Below are 24,793 nucleotides of genomic sequence, written 5' to 3'. Positions count from 1 at the left end.
ATTTATATGACTTCAGTGGTGAACTATGGGCACTGTGCTGCTGCCAAATAAAATAATGTTGAAGTCACAAATTACCTACCAGGAGTGGGTTTGAACTCAAAAGGAGATGTGCCCATAGGATTTTAAGTCCAATACCTTAACCACTAGACCATCCTGGTGTACAGCAACTTAGGGTGTATTTTGAGTCCAATGTCTAATGCTCTCTCACAAATTTACATCTGACATTCTTCATCCATGATGATGCCAATAGTATTGGGAATTCATTGTATAGGACTATGTGTGAATGACGCTGCCCTTTCATTTCTGGCCAGGCAGTTTCACCTCAGTTCAAATATCAATCTCGATTTGCACTATCAGGGATGTGCATCACTGAATGAGTTTATGACAAAATGATGAGATTAAATACCAAGGGCATCTCCATTATCTGGCTAGTGATAAAGTAATTGGTGGGTGACTTTCAAACATCAAATCATCAAAGCTGCCCAGTGTCTACTTTTCATTAAGAGTCTCTCCATTTCATTCTCACTCTTCTCTCGGAAGTTTCAGGTGGTTTATAAGGATCCTGTGAGTCTGACAGATTCAACAATCAGTCAGGCACTAACCTTGGAAAAAAATACACTCAGCGGCTAATCAACTTATAACAGCGCTTTTCTAATATCGAGGTGTTAAAGAAAAAACATCTTACGGGCATGAAGCAGTAAGCAGAGCAGAAGGGAATTCAATAGTCTGAAATATTTATCCCAATATTCCTGTGGTAATTTAATTATGTAAAACAGAGCACTAGTTTAAACTGCAGTGTAATACCAGAGAATATTCATAACTTTATATTGCATGTAAATGTATTTTTAAATGAAGCAGACCCAGCCTACAGCATAAGAGATCACAGAATGATATAAAGACTTGTTTTGCTGTTATCGATCGATTGTTATGGACATATCAACTACAGGCTTATTGATTCTATGAAGTAATCCAAGAACGGATCTTTTAGCCCTCTGTAAAATATGAAGCTTGCTTTCTCTGTGCATCTACAAGTACATAAGCCTGGATAAGATCTGCGAGTCCTTGGTTCATACTTCAAATGCCATGACAGAAATCAAATCAATCTTTGAAATGAAATGCATTCAGATGACATTTCAAAAGATTTTTTTTTTCTCTTCAACCTCCTGTAAATATCAGGGAATAAAGCATAGCATGTACGCCGAGACATACAACATTTAGCCTAAGCTGTGAACCTAGGAAATTATGATGCAGGCAAACCACTTTTACAAGTAGGCAGCCGATGTTTTGATTCGTTTATTTATTTGCTTGCTTGCTTGTTCATTCATTCATTCATTCATTCATTCACTCATTTTATCACAAACTATGCTTAATTTTGGGAAATAACTTGATATATCTTAATAACTTGAATTTCAGTACGCGGGTCAAATGATTCAGCAGCTAATCTTATTGATTCATTAACAGCGTGATTCAAGCATTATGTGTATTTTCGATTCACTTACAAGATCCAGGTCATAAGAGTCATTTGTAAATGAATCAGACTGCTCTGGTTGCGCTGTATCCATAGACTGTAAGGCTGTATCATGTTTTTGATTCACTAATCAGAAACGGCTCGTAAGAGTCATTTGTTTATGAATCGCACTAGTCGTGTTTTTGATTCACGGAAATGATCCGATTCATTAGAGTCGTTTGATATTAGACCGCGCTGAATTTGAATGTTTGTTTACATGTGCACGCTTTGTGGAAAACACAAGGAAAAACTCAACAGAAAGATGTTTCTTGCCTCGGACATGATGTTTTCATTCTATCACATTTCAATACAGACTGAAACACACTTTTGACATCGAGGTAATATATATTTTGCCGCGGAGACGAAGAAAACACCATGAATACAGTTCATCGCTAAGTTACAATCTTTTCTCGCTCTCTTAAGCAAAAACTAATGAATAAGTGGACAAATATCACTTTGTGATCATCTAAAGGTAACTAATGTTTGGGATTTTATGTTTACATATTGATATTTCATACTTAATTTTCTAAAAATGACAACCGTGTGTTTTGAGTAGTTGAAAGGGGGTCATGATACCACAGCAGCATAAAAATGAACTTTTTATATTTGAAAAGTTTATTTGCAAAAACAGATAACAATTTTAGATAGATTATTTTCTTTTGTTGTGTATTGAAGAGTGCAATTCCAATAACGCGATATATGGAAAAGATTTCTGCTTTTCAAAAATCATGTTTTTACTTTAATTATTGAGGAGTACAACTGACAAAAAACACAATTTATTAATTAATTTATTTAAGATAGTGTGTCCTGTTTGGACCAATAAACTCTTGATGTAATATCATCTAATTAAAATGAATTATTTGATGCAAAATAATCATGTTTTATTAATACCGCTTGTTAACATTTTAGAAATGAGCAATTCCATGCAAAATGTCAACCTTGCTTTGAAAAAAATTATGTTTTCACCAAAATAGCGAAACCCTTTCTGAGTTTTTTGTTTAGGTTTTTATTTGACAGTACTGCAAAAAAACTCAAAAATGTTTCTGCCACTGTTTTTAAACAATTATATAATTTCACATCTGTCACGAAGCTTTTTCCTCATGAAGGCAAAAACGTCAAATAAAATTAAATAAATTATTTTTGTTCTATAGAGAGCCAACCCTTATCCTTTTGTAAAGTACATTACAAATTACTGTAATTGAGTAGTTTTTCTCAGCAATTGCAATTTACTGAGTAGTTTTAAAAATGTGTACTTTTACTTTCCCTTGAGTACATTTTTAATGCAGTATTGGTACTTTTACTCCACTGTGTTCCTTCAACATGCAGTCACTACTTTATTTTTTCTTGTCTACGGGGATTAGAAAAATCAGTCCTGTGATTCCTGTCCTATCAAATCGCGCATAGAAGCTAAATCGCACTATAATGTACTACCTCAAGACATGGGTGATTTATAATTGCAGCAAACTGTTTGGAAGCATTAAAAGTGTCCAAGAAGATGTCCAAAGTCTTTACACACATTGACTCCGGGACTGTTTAGATGCATGTCACTGATGATAGATGATGGATGTTTACTGTACGATGACCGAAATGGCCTTAAACCCCCAGCAGGCACAAGACATCAATATACTGTCAGATTGATGTTGCACCCCAATGTCGTGGGAATGTTGGATTTTGTTTGGAAATTAAAATCAGGTTGACGTCGGAACCCAGTGTCAGGCTGATGTCAATGTCCAACCTAAAATCAACCAAATATCAACATCTAATGATGTTACAGCTTGATGTTGTGTGGGCATTACCACTATGACATCTATCAGATGTTGGATTTTGGTTGCCATATACCTGACGAATAAATTTTGGTCCCTTTCTAACACAACCTAAAATCAACCAAATATCAAGTGATGTTGTTTTTGGACATCAAAATAATGTTGTCCTTAGATGCTGACTAGAAATTGAATTTTGGTCATCTAACATCACAACCTAAATCTAACCTAATATTAATGCCTTATGATGTTGTGTACCTGCTGGGCAATAACTATGTGCACTACAGAATCTTACGTTTACACATATCCACAAATTAAATGTAAATGCAACAGCTTTTTACAGCGTAATACTCACTTTTCACTACTCTTGAGTACTTTTGAAAGGTCTGACATTAACACCCGTCAAATGGGGGTTGATTTCAGCTCTGGCGGGTTTGACAGTGACCTCCACTAGCCACTTTGGCTGTTTGAAAAAAATTTTTAAGTTGTTGTTTTCTTAAAAGCAGGGTTCGACAATAAGGATGACCTAATATGCGCGCAGATGCGATCTTAGAATCGAGAAGCAGCACGACTGACAAAACTAATAGTGTTCGTGCATGCAAAATAAAGCAGGTGAATGCCAAATGAGAGGATGATCACTTGCGCTAACAGCTGATGTGATGCGTGCGACTGTTTAAAAAGCGTGCGTGCTCCTGTTTCCTTGCGTGAAGCAACCACGCCTAGAAACGCAACTGGTGGGATCGGTTCTTCTTCAAATAGACTAGACAAAACGTTTTGCTTATGCAGCCACAGTCTTGTAGCTTTCAAAAGCTCCAGATTTGTGTGTTTGTCAGCAGCACCGGTTGCTTTCGCTTTGGCCATTCTTTGAACAGATTATTAATGGGCCTAACGTTAACCGTGTGTGTGATCATCCTTTCATTATCACACACGGTATGTTTTTCACCTGCTTTCTTTTGCTTACAGTTATTATTGTTATTATGGATTAATTATCTTTTTTTTACAATAACATTGCTTTAATGGGAATAACTCCCCATTTATGTGCAGTTAACTGGTGATCTGAAACCTTTAGCCAGGGCAGATTACTGTGCATATTTTACATACATGATAAGAATTATTTTTTTAAAGGTCAATATATTTATTTACTTATTTGTTTTTTTAAAAGAAATATTTGTTAAATAAAAAGTATAGTATACAGCTGTGTTTATTTATGTTTGGAGAGATAAATTTGGTAAATCCTTAATTTTGAGCTCTGAAAAGACCTGTGAAATACAAACTAATTGTAATATGACACTATGAATCTATGACCCATTTGCTCATGCTCATTGAGCAAGCTCATACACAACACACACACAAAAATTTAAATGAATGAGGAGTCATGTGGACATAACCCAAAATCTAAATCCAGTCATTTTAGCTTGTCATAGTCAAATTCATGAATATAAAATATATTTTCGCATCAACAACAAAATTGTGGCTAGTGAAAATGCCGAGTGGCTAGTAATGTTGAAAAACTACTAGCCACAGTGGTTGGTGATCAAAAAAGTTAATGTCAAGCCCTGCTTAGTATAGTACTAGTATAGTACTTTTACCTAAGTATGATTTTTCAGTACTCTTTCCACCACTGTCTATTCGATTACCAGTGATTCTTTTGACTTGTGCAGTTTAATTCACTGAATTTCTAAAAAGTAAGTTGTAGACTATAAAGTTGCAAACTTTTTTGGTCACATCCATATAATGCATGCTTATTTTCCTTATTTAAAACATAAAAAAGTGTTTCCAGATTGATATTTTTGTGATCCAGTAACTCTGTGGTTAGTTGTTTTGAAAATATAAACAGATGTTTCAATATAATTTTAACATATACTTTCTATGTCAATTTATGTTTTGAGATATTACTGCAAATGCCACATCCATAATGCTGGAATTGTTCAAAATATTTTAAAACTGTGGGAATATGTTAAAAAATCTAGTTGTTCATTGATTATTTATGTTAATTTACAATGACTTAATAATTTTAATTTTAATAAGATTAATAATGTTGTGGATATGCATTTTCATTGTAAATATACATAATCTTAGAGCTTTTGCACAACACAAAGTAAATATGCACTTAGATATGTTTTAGTAATGATGAGAAGCATCATTTATGCGTGCAACTTAAAGTGAATATGTGGGTTTGGCTCTCCTTCTAGTGTTCTTAAGGACCTGTAATAACCGAGAAGAGTGTGTCTCCTTTAATTAGCCGTGCTGCTCTATCCAAACTGCTTTCACCCACAACATCTCACAGAGACAGAGAGACCACCAACTCCTCCACCATCCTCCATGCAGGCGCATATGCTTTCTAATGAGCCCCCCAACCGCGATCTTATCCTTGCTTCAGAAAATCACAGCCTCAATGCAGGCGATGGCTTGCAAATCACCAAACACAAGAAATTCTATTTATGGTAATAGGCTTAGAGATGCTGGACGTAACTAAACAAAACCGTACGGAACAGAAAAAAACGTGGCGCTTTCGTCGTGCAACGACTGTGGGTGTAGAAAGAGGTTTCATTAAATTTCGTCGTTACTAGATCTGAGCCAGTATGAAGCTATTGGTGTTATGAGATTTATCGCTGTGGCTCAGAAAGGTTTACTTCACTGTATAGAGTTGTATAGATAAGTCATACTGTATCTGACTGGTGTACAGTCTTTAGAAATGCTGCCACATGTCTGGTGGATTAAGGTGATGTACAGGCGGCAATGCATGAAATGACAGTATCATTATAGCGTCAAAGGTCAGCCGCATTTCTCTTTCCCCGCTCTGTCGTGATTTGTGCAAAGGTTAGTACAGCGGTGTTGTGTGTTATGTGTCCTTAACAATGCAGCTCATGCATAATTCAGGTGGAATATGCAAAAAAAAACTGGAGGCTTTGGTGTTAAATAATGCCGGGATGAAATATTTATTTTCAGCACACTGTAATGTCATTCCTGAAAGTCTGTTCACATGAAAAGGGAGGAATATTTATAGTTTTTAGTTGATCCTGCTTTTCAAACCTTTCTGTTAAGAAATCTCACAATGTGAAGAAGTTTTTGTATGGGTTACAGAGTTTGCAGTCAAAACTCAAGTAATTCGCCATTTAAGATAGAAAAAAATGATCAAAATTGGCAGCAATTTAATGTATTAATGGAAGATAATATTCACTATTTTTTACAGGTGTTTATTTCATTTTGTTTTAGCATTAGCTGTACAGATTAATAGATAATGTCCTGCCATAAACGTATATTTTCAACAGGGATGCTCAGATCGATTAGCCGAAGATTGGTATCAGCCAATAATCACGTTTCGTGACTCAGTCGGTACTCGCCAATCTGGCCAATCTCATGAACCGATCACAGGTGTCTTATATTTTAGTTACAGTATATATGTAAGTTTTTATATTCTATGTAAGTTATATTTTCAATAAATCATATGTGAAAGGTATTTCCAAGTCACTGCCTCTGCAAGGAAGAGATCGTTCCATAATAATGGGTTTCACTTAGATCAATACACAATAAATGACAGAATATTAAAACGGATCGATCGCCATTAGTTTACAGCTACTGTGCTTTCATTTTCTAAATCAAATTAAAAAAGTAAAATAATAATTATATTTTATTTTTCATGGTATTCACCTGATTCTTTGCGTACGAGTGGGCGCAGCCATTTGAATCTTTTTGGCTCACGACTTCCGGTCTCATTCACTGTATAGTCATGTAAACACTTGTTTGTAGAGCAAGTAGTTTGACCGTTTGCTGCAGTTTATTATTCCTAGTCATTTCTCCCATAGGCAACTGAATCGGAAGTTGTAAAACAATCACAAAAACGAGTGCACAACTCAAAACTACTAGTATGAGTACAGTACTGATAAAATTTACGGTATCATTATTATGCACACCTTACAGATGCTGATCTTCCTTTACCATTGCACACACTTTGTAACATTTTATTTATCAAGGTTAAGAGTCTCTTTAACACTCTTTAATTTATTTTATTATGAAGAGATCAGATACGTTGTTTAAATATTTTAGTTTTTGACTATTAAAACTATTAGCCTTAGTGATGTTGGTAAATTAAAATAAAAATCATAATATTCCTAATTGTATTGTTAAATATATTCAATAATTATCAATACCGAATGATATGAAACATGATACTGTATAGTGATAATTGTTTTTGCAATATTACCCAGCCCTAATTTAAATTAAATTTGCATTATTGTTTCCTTAAAAATACTATTTATTTTGTGTTTCCTGAATGAATGAGTTAACAACAAGAATTAGTTTATGGATATTATTTAATGATTTATTATTATCATATATATTCATAAATCTCATCAGTACTCATACTAGTATGATTGAGTTATTAGAGTTATATACTATGCAAAATAATACATAAATATAATTTTACTTATTTAATTTGATTCACAAAATGAAAGCATAATAGCTGTAACCTAATGGCGATTGATCTGTTTTCAAAATTGGAAATATTCTGTCATTTATTGTATATTGATCTCGGTGAAATCCACTATTATGGAATTAACTTCTTTCCAGAGGCAGTGACAGGAAAATCCCTTCCACATATTGTCACAGAAGGCTCTCAAATCTATTATTGATCCTTAAATTAGAAAAAATAAGTCACAAGAGATGCAGTTATTATCTTAGAGCATTGAAACAATCATTTAAAGAGGAACCAATAATCAACCATTAATGCCTAAGAACAAAGAGACGCCTGAATTACTTCTGATGCTCTAGAGAAGCAATTGTGCTGCATTATCAAAATGTCTATCAGTGTAGTGATGATGGTATTATAGTTGCTAATCCATATGGCGTCGAGATTGGATTTCTATGGTAATTATGTCTGCTGCTTTGATATCGGCTTTGCATTGAGACGAGCGGATGAACTGCTCTGCTGTTCTTCTATGTCAGAAAAAAGCTGTTGTTTGAATACATGCTTAACTTGAAATTTAATCTGAAATGCTTTGATTTCAATAATTACATTTCACAGCTTGACAGATGTTATAACTAACCCCTTGGGCTGCTCCGTGACCACATTTCTGTATCTCTATAACAAGCAAAGGCTCAGAAAGAAAGCATATTAGTCACAGTTTATAGAGAACCAGGGAACAATGGCTTCTGGGAGGCATTTATGAAAAGGGATGACACATTTAATCGGTCATCATTGCATCTTGGGCTGTTTGTTGAGTGGATATGTGTAGTTCAGGTTTTCGCAAAGTTTAGTGCCATGTTAGTACATCATGTTAGTACAATGATTTTTACACCGTATTTAACTGTAATATAAACTGTATTTTACTGGAGTACAGTTATGCAGTATGTTACTGTACTTTAAAGTTCCATTGTGAAAATTACTGAAGTAGAAACTGAAAATACATACTGTGTACACACTAAGATACACTCACCAGCCACTTTATTAGGTACACCTTACTAGTACCGGGTTGGACCTAGTACCTTTTGCCTTCAGAACTGCCTTAATCCTTTGTGGCATAAATTCAACTAGGTACTGGAAATATTTTTCAGAGATTTTGGTCCATATAGACATGATAGCATCGCTGCAGATTTGTCAGCAACACATCCATCCCATTTTACCACAAGGTGCTCTATTGGATTGAGTTCTGGTGACTGTGGGGGCCATTTGAGTACAGTGAACTCATTTTCATGTTCAAGAAACCAGTCTGAGGGGGCGCTGTCGCGCGAGCACGATGCAGACGTGTTTATAGTGAGCTCCTCACAGGTGACATTTCATTTAAATAATAATCAGACCTAGAAGTTAATTTCAAACTTTCTTTTGCTTTAATACGACTTATACATACATTCGGACTGTAAATTTGTGGATATCGTGTGTGGAATGGCTGCTCCTGGCAATAAACGAGGTGGCAAAGATACGCGAGCTAACACAGCTAACATTAGCTCGGCTGACTCACGAGGTACTCACGAGGGAGAATCACTTTCAGCTGAAATGTTTAAACAATCGCTGGAGTCTATGAAAAACGACATTTGTATAAAAATTGAAAGTGCGATCAGCAGTCTGCAATCTGATATCAACGGAGTGAAGGAAGAGTTGACTTCAGCTGTTGCCACAATTCAACAATCGCTTGGCTCACAGGAGGAGCGGCTGAGAGCTGTCGAGGATTCAGCGACAGCAACGAGCAATTCTCTAACGTACCTTGAAACTACCGTGGCTAAACTCCAGACTGAGGTTACGGCTCTGTCTTTAAAGTGTGAAGATCTTGAAAGCAGATCAAGGAGGAATAACATCAGACTGATCGGAATTAGCGAGGGAGAAGAAGGCAACCGTCCAACGGAGTTCGTTTCAAACTTTCTCTGCGACCTGTTGAACATGGAGGAGAAGCCGTTGCTTGATCGAGCTCACAGGTCACTTCAACCAAAGCCCAAACCTGGTCAACCACCCAGGCCCTTCATCATTAGAATCCACTTTTTCCATATTCGTGAACAGATTCTTCAAATGGCGCGTCAAGAAGGAAGGCTGACATACAAGGGAAAGCCCGTCTTTCTCTTTCCTGACCTCACGGCTAACGAGGCTAGGAAAAGAGCGGCTTTCGGAGAAGTGCGCAAATTCATACGGAACGTTGAAGGGGCTCGATTTGGCTTTCGTCATCCCGCCAGATTTCGAATTACCTTGCCGGGTAATACAGAGCAGCTGTTTACGGATCCTAACAAAGCGATGGAATATGTGAAAAACACCCTTGCAGCTGACGTGAGTGGAACAAAGACCAGTGTTCTGCCTGAATAACTGAAAATCATTCGTCGGCTACCTTTTGAGGTGACTGTCCATTCTGGATTTTCTTGCAAGGTACTTTATCTTTGGAATAATCTGGATTGATTGCGTTTTACTTGGACCAGTCCATTATTGTTCTATTATTATTTCACTCTCTGAAAATCAGTCTGAGAACTCTGCATCTGACTGTTTATTAGCCTAACAGCTAGATTTAAAATCTTTTGATGTTGCCATAATTTAAAGCACTATCTGGACACATACTGCACATTGTGGTCTGCGTGCTAATTTTTTTTTCTCACCTGAGGACGCGCTTGTCTGAGTTTATTTTCACTAGCGCATTCTAGACGACAAGTTCATCGTCCGTGTTTTTTGTCTCATGGGGTTTTGTATACACCTGGTTAAGGGAGGTGTTGAAGTGGGTGGGGGATATCAACGTGTTGTAGTTCAGAATTTTGTTTTATTTTATTCTATTATTTTTTTCTCCTGTTTTTTTTATGTTGTGGCTACTTATATTTTACACAATCCATTCTGCCTGCTAAGCCTTAAAATATCTCTATATATTTTCAGTAATTTATCTAAAAAGTATATCAATAAGTAAAATCATAAATTTTGTAAGCTGGAATGTGAAAGGACTTGGTCGTCCCACTAAGCTTAACAAAGTGATCAATCACTTGGATAATTTGCAAGCTAAAATAGTCTTCTTACAGGAAACACATCTCAATGTTTCTGACCACACCAAGTTACGTAGAAAATGGGTCTCACAATCTTTTCATTCCTTATTTACCAGTAGAGCAAGGGGAGTGGCTATTCTTATTCATAAAGATATTCCTTTTAATACATCAGATGTGCTGGCTGACCGTAATGGTAGATATATCATTGTCTCTGGGTCACTTTTTAATACTCCGGTTGTACTGGCTAATATCTACGCACCAAACTTTGATGATGATAATTTTTTTATTAAATTCCTCTCCCTCTTACCAAATTTACATTCAAGATATCTGATTATTGGGGGAGATTTCAACCTCTGTTTGAATCCTCAACTTGACAAAGCATCTTTAAGGGGAACAGCTCTCTCAAAGTCAGCAAAAATTATAAATTCCTTTCTTAATGATTATGCAGTTACAGATGTCTGGCGATTCTTGAATCCACATACACGTGGTTATTCCTTCTTCTCTCATGCTCATCAGAGTTTTTCTCGGATTGACTACTTTTTAATTGACAACAAACTTTTACCGTGTGTTCAACATTGCGCTTAAAATGCAATAGTCATCTCGGATCATTCTCCTCTCACATTAGGACTTAAATTTGAGTGTAGAAATGTTCAGCGTCCACTTTGGAGGCTAAATGTTCGTCTATTAACCACTGAGGATTTTGTCCAGATTATTTCCTCCCAAATAGACTTTTTTGTCCAGGTTAATGCTTCCCCAGACATTACACATAGCACACTTTGGGATACATTTAAAGCCTATATTAGAGGTCAAATTATATCTTATGTGTCATTTGAAAGGAATAAATATAAAAAATCCATTGCGGATCTGACAGATCAAATCTCCCAGTTAGAAAATCAATATGTAAATAGACCTTCTCCAAACATACTTAAAGAATATCTCCTCTTAAAAGCTGATTTTGACACACTTTCTACTGTTACAACAGAGGAGATGCTAATAAAATCAAGACATGCTTATTACGAGTATGGGGATAAGGCACATAGGCTTTTAGCTCACCAGCTTCGACAGTCCTCTGCCTCCCATATAATCTCTTCTATTAAAGCAAATGATATCCTACTGTCAGATCACTGTGAAATCAATAACGCATTTTTGGAATTTTATCGGTTATTGTATTCTTCTGAACAAACTTCTAATCAGGTGGACTTTCATAATTTTTTCCAAGATCTTTCAGTACCTCGCATTAGTTCTGCAGATATGAAATTTCTGGACAGCCCTATTTCTTTAGATGAAGTTCACAATGCTATATCAGCAATGCAAAGTGGTAAAAGTCCTGGACCAGATGGCCTACCAGCTGAATTTTTAAAGACATTTTCTGGACAACTAGCTCCTCTTTTACTAAATATGTACAAAGAATCATTTGATCTAACTTGTCTTCCTCAGACTTTGCGAGAAGCTTCAATTTCTTTAATTTTGAAAAAGGACAAAGACCCTCAGTTATGCAGTTCATATCGACCAATATCACTTTTAAATGCTGATGTAAAAATTTTAGCCAAAATTCTTGCTCTACGATTAGAAACTATTCTTCCTAAAATTATTTCTTCTGACCAAACTGGCTTTGTTAAAAACAGATTTTCATTCTTCAATGTCAGGCGATTATTTAATGTCATTTATCATCCTATGTCTTCATCTGTACCTGAAGTCTTGATTTCACTTGACGCAGAGAAGGCTTTTGATAGAGTGGAGTGGGATTATTTAATTCATGCTCTTAAGAGTTTTGGCTTTGGAGATAATTTTATATCTTGGGTCAGTTTATTGTACAAAGCCCCACTTGCCTCTGTTCGTACCAATAACGTTTCTTCTGCATATTTTCAGATTAATCGAGGCACAAGGCAGGGCTGCCCTCTCTCGCCTTTATTATTTGCAGTTGCAATAGAGCCTTTGGCCATTGCATTGCGTCAAAATACAAATATAGCTGGTATAATAAGAGGGGGACAAGAGCATAAAGTGTCTCTATATGCAGACGATTTGTTGCTTTACGTTTCTGATCCATCTAAATCCTTACCTCATATTCTCAAAACGTTTGATGTGTTTGGCAGGCTATCTGGCTATAAATTAAATTTACAGAAAAGTGAAATATTTCCCATCAATAATGCTGCCCGTGAGTTCTCCTTTACATCTTTCCCATTCAAGATATCAAATTCATTTATATACCTCGGCATACGTTTATCTAACGCTTACTTTAAGCTCTTCGCTGAAAACTTTATCTCCCTATTGGAGCGAGTTGAACAAGAGTTAAAGCGTTGGACCTCTCTTCCATTATCAGTCGCAGGTCGAATAAACTCTATTAAAATGAATGTGCTACCTAAGTTCATCTATTTATTTCAATGTGTTCCAGTGTTTATTCCCAATTCCTTTTTTCGTAGGCTGGACAGTGCTCTCACTTCATTTATATGGAATGGTAAACCTGCTAGAATGCGTAAAAGTCTTTTGCAACATCATAAATCTATAGGTGGAATGTCTTTACCTAGTTTTAGATGTTACTACTGAGCTTCAAATATTCGTCCTATACTTCACTGGCTTTACGAAGATCCTGGGGCTGATGCTTTATCATGGATAGCCATCGAGTCTACCTCATGCTTGCCCTCTTCCCTAGCAGCCTTAGTTTATGCTCCTCTTTCCTTCCCTTATGACAAATTTACCAAAAATTTGCTGGTAAGATCCACACTTAAAATTTGGAAACAAATTAGACGTCATTTTGGTTGGCAAACCATATCTCCAAAATCTCCCATTCATTCTAATCCGGTTTTTAGTCCATCAATAATTGATAAATCATTTGCTTCCTGGCAAACTAGAGGTGTTAAGGAAATAAATGACTTATACCATGAGGGAATTTTCTCTTCATTTCAGCAGCTTCGTGAAAAGTTTAATATTCCAAATAACAACTTTTTCCGCTATCTCCAAATCCGTGATTTTGTGCGTAAAATGTTCCCTCATTTTCCGGCATCGCCTCCTTGCTCCTCATTTGATAATTTACTGGAGAAGCCGACAATTTGGAAAGGGGTTATATCATCACTCTACTATAAAATTATGGCACCAACTGATACATCCCATTCCCAAATAAAATCTGTGTGGGAAGACGATCTGGGAATCACAATTTCAGATGAGGATTGGGAATCAGTCTTATACAGAATTCACAAGTCCTCTGTCTGTGCAAGACATGGATTTCTGCAGTGCAAAATTGTGCATCGTGTACACTGGACAAACCTAAAGCTCTCAAAGCACTTTCAGCACATAGATCCGGCCTGTAATCGCTGTAATTCCACCCCAGCCACGCATGCACATATGTTTTGGTCTTGTATAAAGCTTAATTGCTTTTGGCACACTATTTTTAAAACTATATCTGGTTTTTTGGGTATATCTATCTCCCCTTGCCCACTGATTGCCATTTTTGGAATTTTGCCTACGTCGTATAACCTTACAAAAATACAATCTGATTGCATAGCTTTTATTGTGCTCCTGGCCAAACGACTAATATTGCTTAGGTGGAAGGATCAGAAACCTCCAACCCCAACACAGTGGATCCGTGATGTCCTCTTCTTTGTAAAGTTGGAAAAAATTAGACTGTCTAGAGGTTCATCTAACCAGTTTCAGAAAATTTGGGACCCATTTAGGAAATATATCCAAGAACATGTTTTATTGTCAACTACAGACCAAGTCCTTGTTCCAGCAAATTGATTTTCTTTCTTTCCTAATTGCAAATTAGAGTGTATTGTGTGCTTCAGATTATACAATTGTAGTTTTTGTTAAGCCACATTATTATTATTTACATTTCTCTTTGTTGGTATTTTTATTTTTTTATTTATTTATTATATTTTTTTTTTGTATTTTTATTTTTTTCTCATTGTGTGTGCTTAAGTTGATATTATTTATACTTTTAATTAGAAATATATTTTTGCTTTTGTCATCCTTTTTTTTTTACTGTAATTTGCTATAAAAGTCATAAATAAATAAAAAAAAAAAAAAAAAAAAAAAAAAAGAAACCAGTCTGAGATGATTCACGCTTTTTGACATAGCGTGTTATCCTGCTGGAAGTAGCCGTCAGAAAATGGGTACACTGTGGTCATAAAGGAATGGACATGGTCAGCAACAATACTCAGGTTGGCTGTGGCGTTGACAATGCTCAATTGGAAATAATGGGCCCAAAGTGTTACAAGAAAGTATTCCCCACACCTTTATACCACAACCAGCAGCCTGAACCGTTGATGCAAGGCAGGATGGATCCATGCTTTCATGTTGTTGATGCCAATTTCTGACCCTACTATCTGGATGTCGCAGCAGAAATTGAAACTCATCAAACCAGGCAACGTATTTCCAATCTTCTATTGTCTAATTTTGGTGAGCCTGTGTGAATTGTAGCCTCTGTTTCCTGTTCTTTTGTAGCTGACAGATGTTTCACCCAATGTGGTCTTTTGCTGCTGTAGCCCATCCGCCTCAATCTTCGACATGTTATGCATTCAGAGAAGCTCTTCTGTGTACCTCAGTTGTAATGAGTGTTTAAACCCTAGAGATGGTTGTGCGTGAAAATTCCAGTAGATCAGCAGTTTCTGAAATACTCACACCAGCCCGTCTGGTACCAACAACTATGCCACGTTTAGAGTCACTTAAATCACCTTTCTTCGCATTCTGATGCTCAGTTTGAACTGCAGCAGATGATCTTGACCGTGTCTATGTGCCTAAATGCAATGAGTTGCAGCCATGCGATTGGCCGATTAGAAATTTGCGTTAACGAGCAGTTGGACAGGTGTACATAGTAAAGTGGCCAGTGAGTGTAAATGGTACTGCAAATGTAAATACAATTTTTTTGCTGTAACTAACTTACAGTATGTTACAGGAGAACTGCTGCTTTATTCAGGTATTTATATTCGTCTCTAACCATCACGGTGGTGATGGTTCGGTTCATGTGCTCCCACGATGAAAACAGGCAGTCCAGATATGCCAGTCGAGTCACTGGAGTTAGGCAGAAAAGACCACAGCACTTAGATATTGCTTGACACTATTAGCAGGTTTGGCATGCTCTCCTGGAAGAGAACTCTGAGCTCTGAACTCTGAGGTCATTAAGCATGTAAGGGAGTCAGAGATCAGGTAGGTCTCTAGAGCTCCCCCTGGTAAAAGGAGGAAAAGGTGGAGATGGTGTGGAAGTGGGGATTCTTCTAAAATAAAGATAAGGCAGAAAGGTTAAATTGGTCTATTTATTGTAGGCTTGGATCAATCTGATTGGATTATTATCCGTTATATCATGTGCTTCTCTCGAAATTAGTTTGTAAAACTTCACATATGTATGTTGCACTTTTCCTTTTAGAACTTTTGCTAAATGTATTTGATTTACTGTTTTTTGCATATTATTTAAAGCCCAAAATAATATTTTACAGTATTGCAGCATTTTTGAGCAAACAAATGCATTCTTGGTGTCTTGAATATCTATCTAGTTCATAGAAATGAAGGGAAAACTATTAGCCCGCCTGTGAAATTGTAATACTTTTAAAAATATTCCCATATGCAGTTTAACGGCACAAGAATTTTCACAGCTTTTCCTATTAGAATGTATTCTTCTGTAAAAATGCCTTGTTTTTTTCTTTTTTCTGGAATAATAGCTTTTTTATTTTTTAAAAACAATTTTTAAAGTCAATATTATTTGAATGTTTTTCTGCACAATTGAATACAGAACAAACCACTGTTGTCCACACTGAAAAAAGTGTTGCATGCAAAACTGTTGCAAACAATTTATTTGTGTTGAATTTAAACAAACAAATTAAATTGAGCAATGTTCAACTTAATTTATTTGTTTAAATTCAGCCCAAATAAATTGTTTACAACCACTTAACGTAAAAAAATTGAGTAAATCCAAGGAATCATCTTTGATTAATTTTTTTTCAGTGCAATGACTTGCCTAGTTAAATAACCTATAAGTCTCTAAATTGCACTTTAAGCGCAAGTATCTTAAATAGTAAAATATCATGTACTGTCATCATGGCAAACACCAAAGAAATTAGTTATTAGAAATTAGTGAGTTTAAAAATGTTTTGAAAAATTGTTTCTCTGCTAAACAGCAGTATTAAAAAAAACAAAACAGTAAATATTTAAAAAAAGAATTAACATTTTACAGGGGGGCTAACATTAACTGTATAACCATTGTATCTAGACTACGAAAGGATCAAGAAAGACTACTTTTGTTGTCTTGTTCGCAGGCTTTTGGTATTACACTCTACGTTTGACTTAGAAGGAAACCCAAGATTTGTCCCCTGTCTTTCTGCAGGGCTCCAACAATAATTTGTGTGTTCTAGTCCACTAATCCATAATTACATTCAGTCAATGATAGTTTTACTGAGCACACGCTTGTAAACAGGACCCATGTCTGTATGCATGTATGTGATAAATATAGGCATAGGTACACAGGATATATTTAATTCTCCTTTCTGAAATATTGTGTTACTGTGTACCTGCTTGTAAATCTAATGTAAAGGTATGCTGGAATTTAAAGGACACCTACTGTATGCTGCAAAATCAACCTTTGGAAACTGTTTGGAGAGAACCATGTGTAGGTATCATGGACTGTAAAAAAAGTATGGATGACGCAAAACCGCCTTCTTCCATTGAATGCTTGAGTTTAATATGTTGGACGGCAAAATGAATGATCTTTTATATGGTTTAGCCTACTTTAAGTTAGCCTTTAACTTAGATTCATGTACAGTGCATCTGGAAAATATTTACAGCACTTCACTTTCTCCAAATTTTTTTTGTGTTACAGCCTTATTCCAAAGTGGATTACATTCCTTTATTTCCTCAAATTCTACACACAATACCCTTTAATGACAATGTGAAAAAAGATTTTTTTAAATTTAAATTAAAAATAAAAAACCTGGAAAATCACATGTACATACGTATTGACAGCCTTTGCTCAATATATTGTTGTTTAATTTTTGGCAGCAATTACAGCCTCAAGTCTTTTTGAATATAATGACACAAGCATGGCACATCTGTCTTTGGGAATTTTTTCCCATTCCTCTTTGCAGTACCTCTCAAGCTATATCAGGTTGGATGGGAAGCGATGGTATACAGCCATTTTCAGACCTCTTTTGAGATGTTCAATAGGATTTAGATCTGGGCTCTGGCTGGGCCACTCAAGGACATTCACCGAGCTGTTGTGAAGCCACTCCATAGAATTTTGGCGGTGTGCTTTGGGTCATTGTCCTGCTGGAAGATGAACCGTCGCACCAGTATGAGGTCAAGAGCACTCTGTAGCAGGTTTCCATTCAGGATGTCTCTGTACATTGCTGCATTCATCATTCCCCTTTATCCTGACTAGTCTTACAGTTCCTGCTGCTGAAAAACATCCCCACAGCATGATGCTGCTACCACCATGCTTTAGTCCTTTAGATGCCTTTTGGCAAATTCCAGGTGGGTAGTGGCTTCCGTCTGGCCATACAGGCGTGATTGGTGGATTGCTGCACAGATGGTTGTCCTTTTCTAAACTTTTCCTCTCTCCACAGAAGAACGCTGGAGCTTAGACATCATGACCATCGGGTTATCATCGGGTTATTGATCACCTCCCTGACCAAGGCCCTTCTCCCCCGATCACTCAGCTTAGATGGCCAGCCAGCTCTAGAAAGAGTCCTGGTGGTTCCAAACATCTTCCACTTACGAATGATGGAGGCCACTGTGCTCATTGGAACTTTCAGAGGAGCATACATTTTTCTGTAACCTTCCCCAGCCTTGTGCCGGGAGACAATTCTGTCTTGGTGGTCTACAGACAATTCCTTTGTCTTCATGCTTGGTTTGTGCTTTGATACGCACTGTCAACCCTGGGACCTTATATAGACAGGTGTATGCCTTTTCAAATCATGTCCAATCAACTGAATTTACCACAGGTGAACTCTAATTAAGCTGCTGAAACATCTCAAGAATGATCAGTGGAAACAGAATGTACCTGAGCTCAAGTTAGAGCTTCACGGCAAAGGCTGTCAATACTTCTGTACTTCTGATTTTTCAGCTTTTTATTTTTAATAAATTTGCAACAATTTAGAAAACTTTTATTTCACATTGTCTTTATGGGGTATTGTGTGTAGAATTTTGAGGAAATAAAATAATTTAATCCATTTTGGAATAAGGCTGTAACATAAAAAATGTGGAAAAAGTGAAGCGCTATGAATACTTTCTGGATGCACTGTATACCTATTTTTGGGGGCCTTTCAAATAAACTGAACATCCTTTAAAAATAGAATAATATGGGTGCTTTAAAAAAAAAGAGTTTTAAAACCTGAGCTATTCATTTGTAAGACATATAATTTTACTGGGCTATATGCAACACTTTTTTTGGTACACAGTGCATGCTTTCACTGAATTCAGAACAAATCTATGGAATTACAGAAAGGCTTTATATAAGTTTCCTAAACTAAACTCCATGTCTTTTTAACTGCATTTTGCCGCATTATTACGATTTCATGCTTGCTTGCCGTCTCCGCTCTTTTGAAATATTAAAGAGTTATGAATAACTCTCTAGGTATCACACTCCACACAACTCTGACAAAATGAACAGTGGTAAACCTGTGAAAGTTTGAGTGTATAGTCACACAAGAAGTTGTTCAAAACCACCTAAAAATGCAACTGCTCTTGTTGGAGAAGTGTTCAGGAAGGAGATGCAAACTTCCCTCCATCTATCAATCTATAACAAAGCTGTAAACCCACATAAATAGCTTGTTTTCTCTCAAAGCAGAATGTTTTGTTCTTAAAAACATTGCTTGTGGTGTTACTCTGATACTGCTGTGTGCAACATGACACTTTTGAAATAATGATGTTGTTGTTTTTTTTTACGTAGGTTAAAGTGATGGTGCGTGTATGTCCTTCATCGCCCGCCAGCACCGCAGAGTCCAGCTCCTTCCTGAAGGTCGATTCTCGTAAGAAACAAGTGACCATCATGGATCCAGCGGCTAATTCTCAGCAGAATCAAACTCAGAAACGCGCCAGCTCCAATCAGGCTCCTCCAAAGATGTTCGCGTTTGATGCTGCCTTCTCCCATGATGCCTCACAGGTATAGTAGTTAGTACAAATTTGTGCAAAGCATTAAAATGCAGCGTTTAATTCGTGCCAAGTGGAATTGTTGAAATAATTGTTTCCTTGTTCAAGGCAACAGTGCGTTCTTAATACATGGGACATTCCCACTGGATAGCCTGAGGTGCCAAGCAATGGTGATTAAGTCTAAGGGCGAAATTGCGTATATGTCACCCCTCCTGAGATTTAAGCCTACAAGTTTCCAACACAGATCCTTAATTACAAACTGAATAAAACATGGACAAGCTATTGTTACATTACACGATCTCTTGAGCACAGCAAAAAATCTTTAAAAAGAGAAGCAATAAAGTGCACAGGAAATCAAAACTAACCACATTGATTTTGTTAGCTCACATTGCTAGTTTTGTGGTGATTCAATTAATTGAATTCACATTCAATTCAAAGTTTTGCCTTAATATTGAAATCTGAAAATGCACTTCCTGTTTGTTTTCAGTTAAATTCTCACATTATGTCTGCCTCGGGCATTGGGCGTGGCTAACATACTTAACCATGCTCTCTTCAACTGTCGCCCTCCAACTGCCCTTCCACTGTTTTGACAGTGCTGTAATGACAACAAACAGAAATGGTGAGGAGGAGGTGTCTGTTACGTTGTAATAACTCTCCTGAAATCCTTTTGCTGATCTTTCTGAATGGAATGCCCACTTTACTACATCCAATCAGCTTGCAGTAGAAAAATACAAGCCACACCCACTGTTTTCTCCTTTAATATTCTGTTTCTCTAGGAACTGCATCACAATATAAGGAAAAAAAAAACAGTCCAGCTTCTGGTTCATGCATACTGAACCATAGTTTAAATGGTTTTAGTTACTCTTTATTTTGAGTTACAGTGTAACTATTCATTTAAGTACTGAGTAATATAAATGAATTACTTGTACTTACCCATGGTTGGGGTTAGAATGTGGGTTAGGTTTAGGGTTAGTATGTGTAAGTGTAAGTGTAATTATGCATAATGTTTTGCAGTTACTATAGTAAGTGCAAGGAACATGTGTAAATACCATAGACTGTAAAAGATATGGACGTAGTATCCGTGACGTCATCCATAGGTTTCTGAAGAGCGCAAATGAAGCAACAAGTAGGCGTGGCCAACCGTTGCCAATTTGTTCATGCATCATCGCACAGACCAGGGGTAACCAAATAAGGGCAAAGAGGCAGAGCGTCACTGGAGATACAAACGCCAGCTAGCATTTTTCTTAGAGAGGCTTTTCTTTGAGAGAAACGCTTAATACTTCATTACCTGCGACTCGTTTGTGTTCTGACCACATGTGCTTGCTTGTACACTATATTAATAAAGTGTTTAGTCTTTTCAAAACACTATTGTAATACATTGAGCTACTAAGCATTGTTCTCTTGACGTTTTCCTACAGGAGGAAAACGCCAGTTACTTCCAAATACTTCAGATACTGTATAGTGTGTGTTAGTAAATGTAAGGCTATTGATGAAATTCAGGCATAACACTGTATGACAACGCTTCAGATGACTTTTCTAGAGCCTACAGTTAATCAATCTAGCAGATTCTGGAGTGCATTACAGCTCTAAAGAAAGCTTAAATAAAACAAATACATTTATAGAGATGGTATAGAAGTATATAAGAATTTCACACACCTGGGAAATGGAGGCAACTTGAATGGTTTGTGAGCACAATTAAGTGCACACAGCATGCCATATTGTTTGATTGTTGGAAATAATTACAAAAGACAACTGACTGTGTAAAGCCACAGAAAGCAAAACAAAATATGATGTATATGCTGAGTTCAGCAGCGAATCAGCCGGAATCAGCTGAGGTGACGAGACAGCGAGTAGCGAGACCTAGCTGTCACTCAAGTGGCCACGCCCTTAATTATGCAGACTTAATAAAACTTAAAAAGGAAACGAATGAGTTATAAAAAAAATTCACTCCCCTCAGAGTTGTCATGAACGGTAATATTAGCTATAGGCACCAAAACCATCTTTTGTACCAGGCTGTAAGCATGTTTTTATCAGCTGTAAAATTGGCCAATTTACCACTACAGCCAGAAATCATCAGGAGTTCCTGGAGCCAGCCCCCGAAGGCCAATCGAGAATTGTTTTAGTTACTTCTGTATTGGTTTCCTGAGGGAGAGCCGGAGGTTGTCAGCATGCCTGTGTGTGGTAAATACGTCAGCTTAAATGAAAGAGTTACCATAATTTTTTCTTTCTGATTTTGATGTATATTTTCTTAAACAAAATATAAAATAAGATGGGATTTTATCTAGAAATTGGGTTTGCTCATTGATTGGTGGATCCATCAAAATTTGCTATTGGTGGATCTAGTGTGAGTGACAGGTTGATCCCGCCCTCTCATCAATGAACATCAGACAATAGAAGAGATTCATTGAAGAGGGATGTAAATTAAAGATTAAGACGAGATTAAGACTTTCTTTATCTATGATTTATCTTAAACATTTGTTCAAATAGTAGATATAGGGGTCACCAATCCAATTCACGAAGAGCTACCTTCCTACAGATTTCAGTTGCAACCCTGACCAAACACACCTGTCTGTAATTATCAAGTGCTGCTTCAGGTCCTAATTATTTAGTTCAGGTGTGTTTGATCAGGATTGGAGCTGAATTCTGCAGGAAGTTACCTCTCCAGGAACATGGTTAGTGACCCCTTTAGTGGATAGTAATTCATCCAAACTATGCAAAAAAATACTTTTATTAAAGATACAAATCTTAAAAACGTAAATTTGTTTGAATATTATTTATGCATATATAAAAACAAGCCAAAATGGAGGAATGTTTAGGGGGAAACAATGAAGGAACGTTTTGGTGCCAATTCACAAAAGCAATGCATATATTTAATCCCATTTTAATGTGGCTGTTGTCACTTTGACTCACTTTAACTCCTCGGTTTAAGGATTCTTGGTTTTCAAAATAGTTTATTTCCCCAGGTTAGGTGATTAAAAGCAGCCTAGAGGACACAGTTTTTTTTTAATACTAAAAACAAGGTGCTACTGGTCATCCTTTATTTACACCGCATATACTGTAGTTGCTTGGTCATCTTAGAGCACTGATGACTTACGTACTTAATAAGTAAAGGGAAAATGCTGCAGTGTTAAGTCATCCAGTTTCTCTCATTTTTTGCAGTGATTGAATTTGACTGTCTGTTCTCTGTTTGCTGGCAGGCAGAGGTTTGTGCAGGAACTGTGGCTGAGGTCATCCAGTCTGTGGTCAATGGAGCAGACGGCTGTGTGTTTTGCTTTGGACACTCTAAACTAGGTAAGAGAGAGAGAGAGAGAGAGACTGTGGACATTAGGGCTGCGTGATTCTGGGAAAATATATGAGATGTTATTGGGTTTTGCGATACCGATATTTCTAACGATACTTAAAACTGACTCTTTCATCAACAATGATCACAGAAACACTTTAGGATAATGGTCCAATAGTTAATGAATTTACTAACATTAACTATGACTAATCTTGTAAAGCATTTATTAATCAAAGTTCAACATTAACCAGTTCATTATTAAAATACAAAGTTGTGCTTGTGAACATGAGTTAATGTACTGTGAGTTAACATGAACTAATGTTATTTAGCTTAAATAACATTAACTAACATTAACAAACATAAATTTATTAATAGTTTGTTCATGTTAGTAAATACATTAACTAATGGACCATTATTTTTGTGTTACCATAATCGATTATTTCTGTAATGATCATACTAAAATAAACATGTAAAAGATATTGTTCTGAGCTAATTAAATCTATAAAATTAAACATTTAGACTAAACATTTTGGGCAGCACAATATATTGTTTTAGCTTTGATATTGGAATGTGTGCGTCCGCAATAGTCTCGTTGCATGTTGAGTCTGAATTATAGTTGACAACATTTTTCTTCTTTTGTTTCTAGTCCAAATATCTACATTTGAAAGCAAAACCAAGATTATTTTACTTGCCCCATTTGCAGATAATTTAGCTTGTTTTAGAGAAAAACTCTTAATTTTGACTTTGTTCTTCTCAAGTTGAAAGCAAAACAATATTTTTACTTCATCTAAATTTTTTTTTTTAGATATTTGGACTAGAAATTAGACAAAGTAAGAAAAGCATTTTTTTTTCATTGTGATTGTTCAATTTCTGTACCAGAATAATGTTAGACTCACCAGAAAACTGTCAAATAGTGCCATCACAAATCTTGTGAAACTGTATTCATATCGCAATATTTATCACAGAAAAATAAAATATCACAATATCAGATTTTCCAGTATCGTGCAGTCCTAATTTAGACATTAAAACACCATGAATGTCTGAAAACCTTGGCGGAATTTCTGATTCTTATCTTTTGATTTTGATTCTGATGCTTTTGTCATGTGTCCAAGTATTAGTATTTGTTTACAGCTTTAGGTTCACACAAAGATTGGGACAAAGAGATTGTAAATGACCCCATCTAATTGGTCAGATTTAGATAAAAAACCTATGCTTGCCACTCAAAAATGTAATTAATTTATCGCACTTCTCTGCGATATGGATATTGCTTATACTATTATTGCAATAACAGTAATGTTTTGATATATTCTGCAGCCCTAATGGACATAAAGACACACAGACACACACATATTTTAAGATTGAAAAAATACTATTTTGCTTAACCTATTGGCAGAAAATTTAGCTTGTTTTAAGGAAAAACTCACCTAAATCTTTATTTCACCAATAACACAAATTTTTATTTTTTATTTTTATTTATCAAGCTCCCCATTAGCCACTATCAAGGTAGTGGCTATTCTTCCTGGGGTCCATCGAACACAAAACAAATTTACATTAATACATAACAACCCCCAAAATTCATACATAACATCCAGATAAACAATCCACTTATTATTGTGTCATTAAATATTTCTTCAACAATTTTTTGAACCTCATTTTACTTGTTACAAAGCAAGTAATGTCTGATGGTAATTCGTTCCATGTTTTCATTCCTCCATACATTACAGTCCGTTGCTT

The 24,793-nt window shown here is 36.1% G+C and overlaps 1 protein-coding gene across 1 annotated transcript in view; it reads left to right on the top strand.

Annotated features, from left to right (window-relative positions):
* kif26ba (kinesin family member 26Ba) overlaps positions 1–24,793 on the top strand; it is a 201,256-nt gene that overhangs the window by 146,780 nt on the left and 29,683 nt on the right. Inside the window, 2 exon segments of the mRNA XM_056476361.1 lie at positions 19,580–19,792; positions 22,977–23,070. Coding sequence (XP_056332336.1) covers positions 19,580–19,792; positions 22,977–23,070 — 307 coding nt within the window.

This window comes from Danio aesculapii, chromosome 17, assembly GCF_903798145.1.
Source record: "Danio aesculapii chromosome 17, fDanAes4.1, whole genome shotgun sequence".
In the NCBI taxonomy this organism is placed as follows: Eukaryota; Metazoa; Chordata; class Actinopteri; order Cypriniformes; family Danionidae; genus Danio; species Danio aesculapii.
The sequence above is the reverse complement of the archived record's forward strand: the minus strand, read 5'-3'. Positions and strand labels throughout refer to the sequence as shown.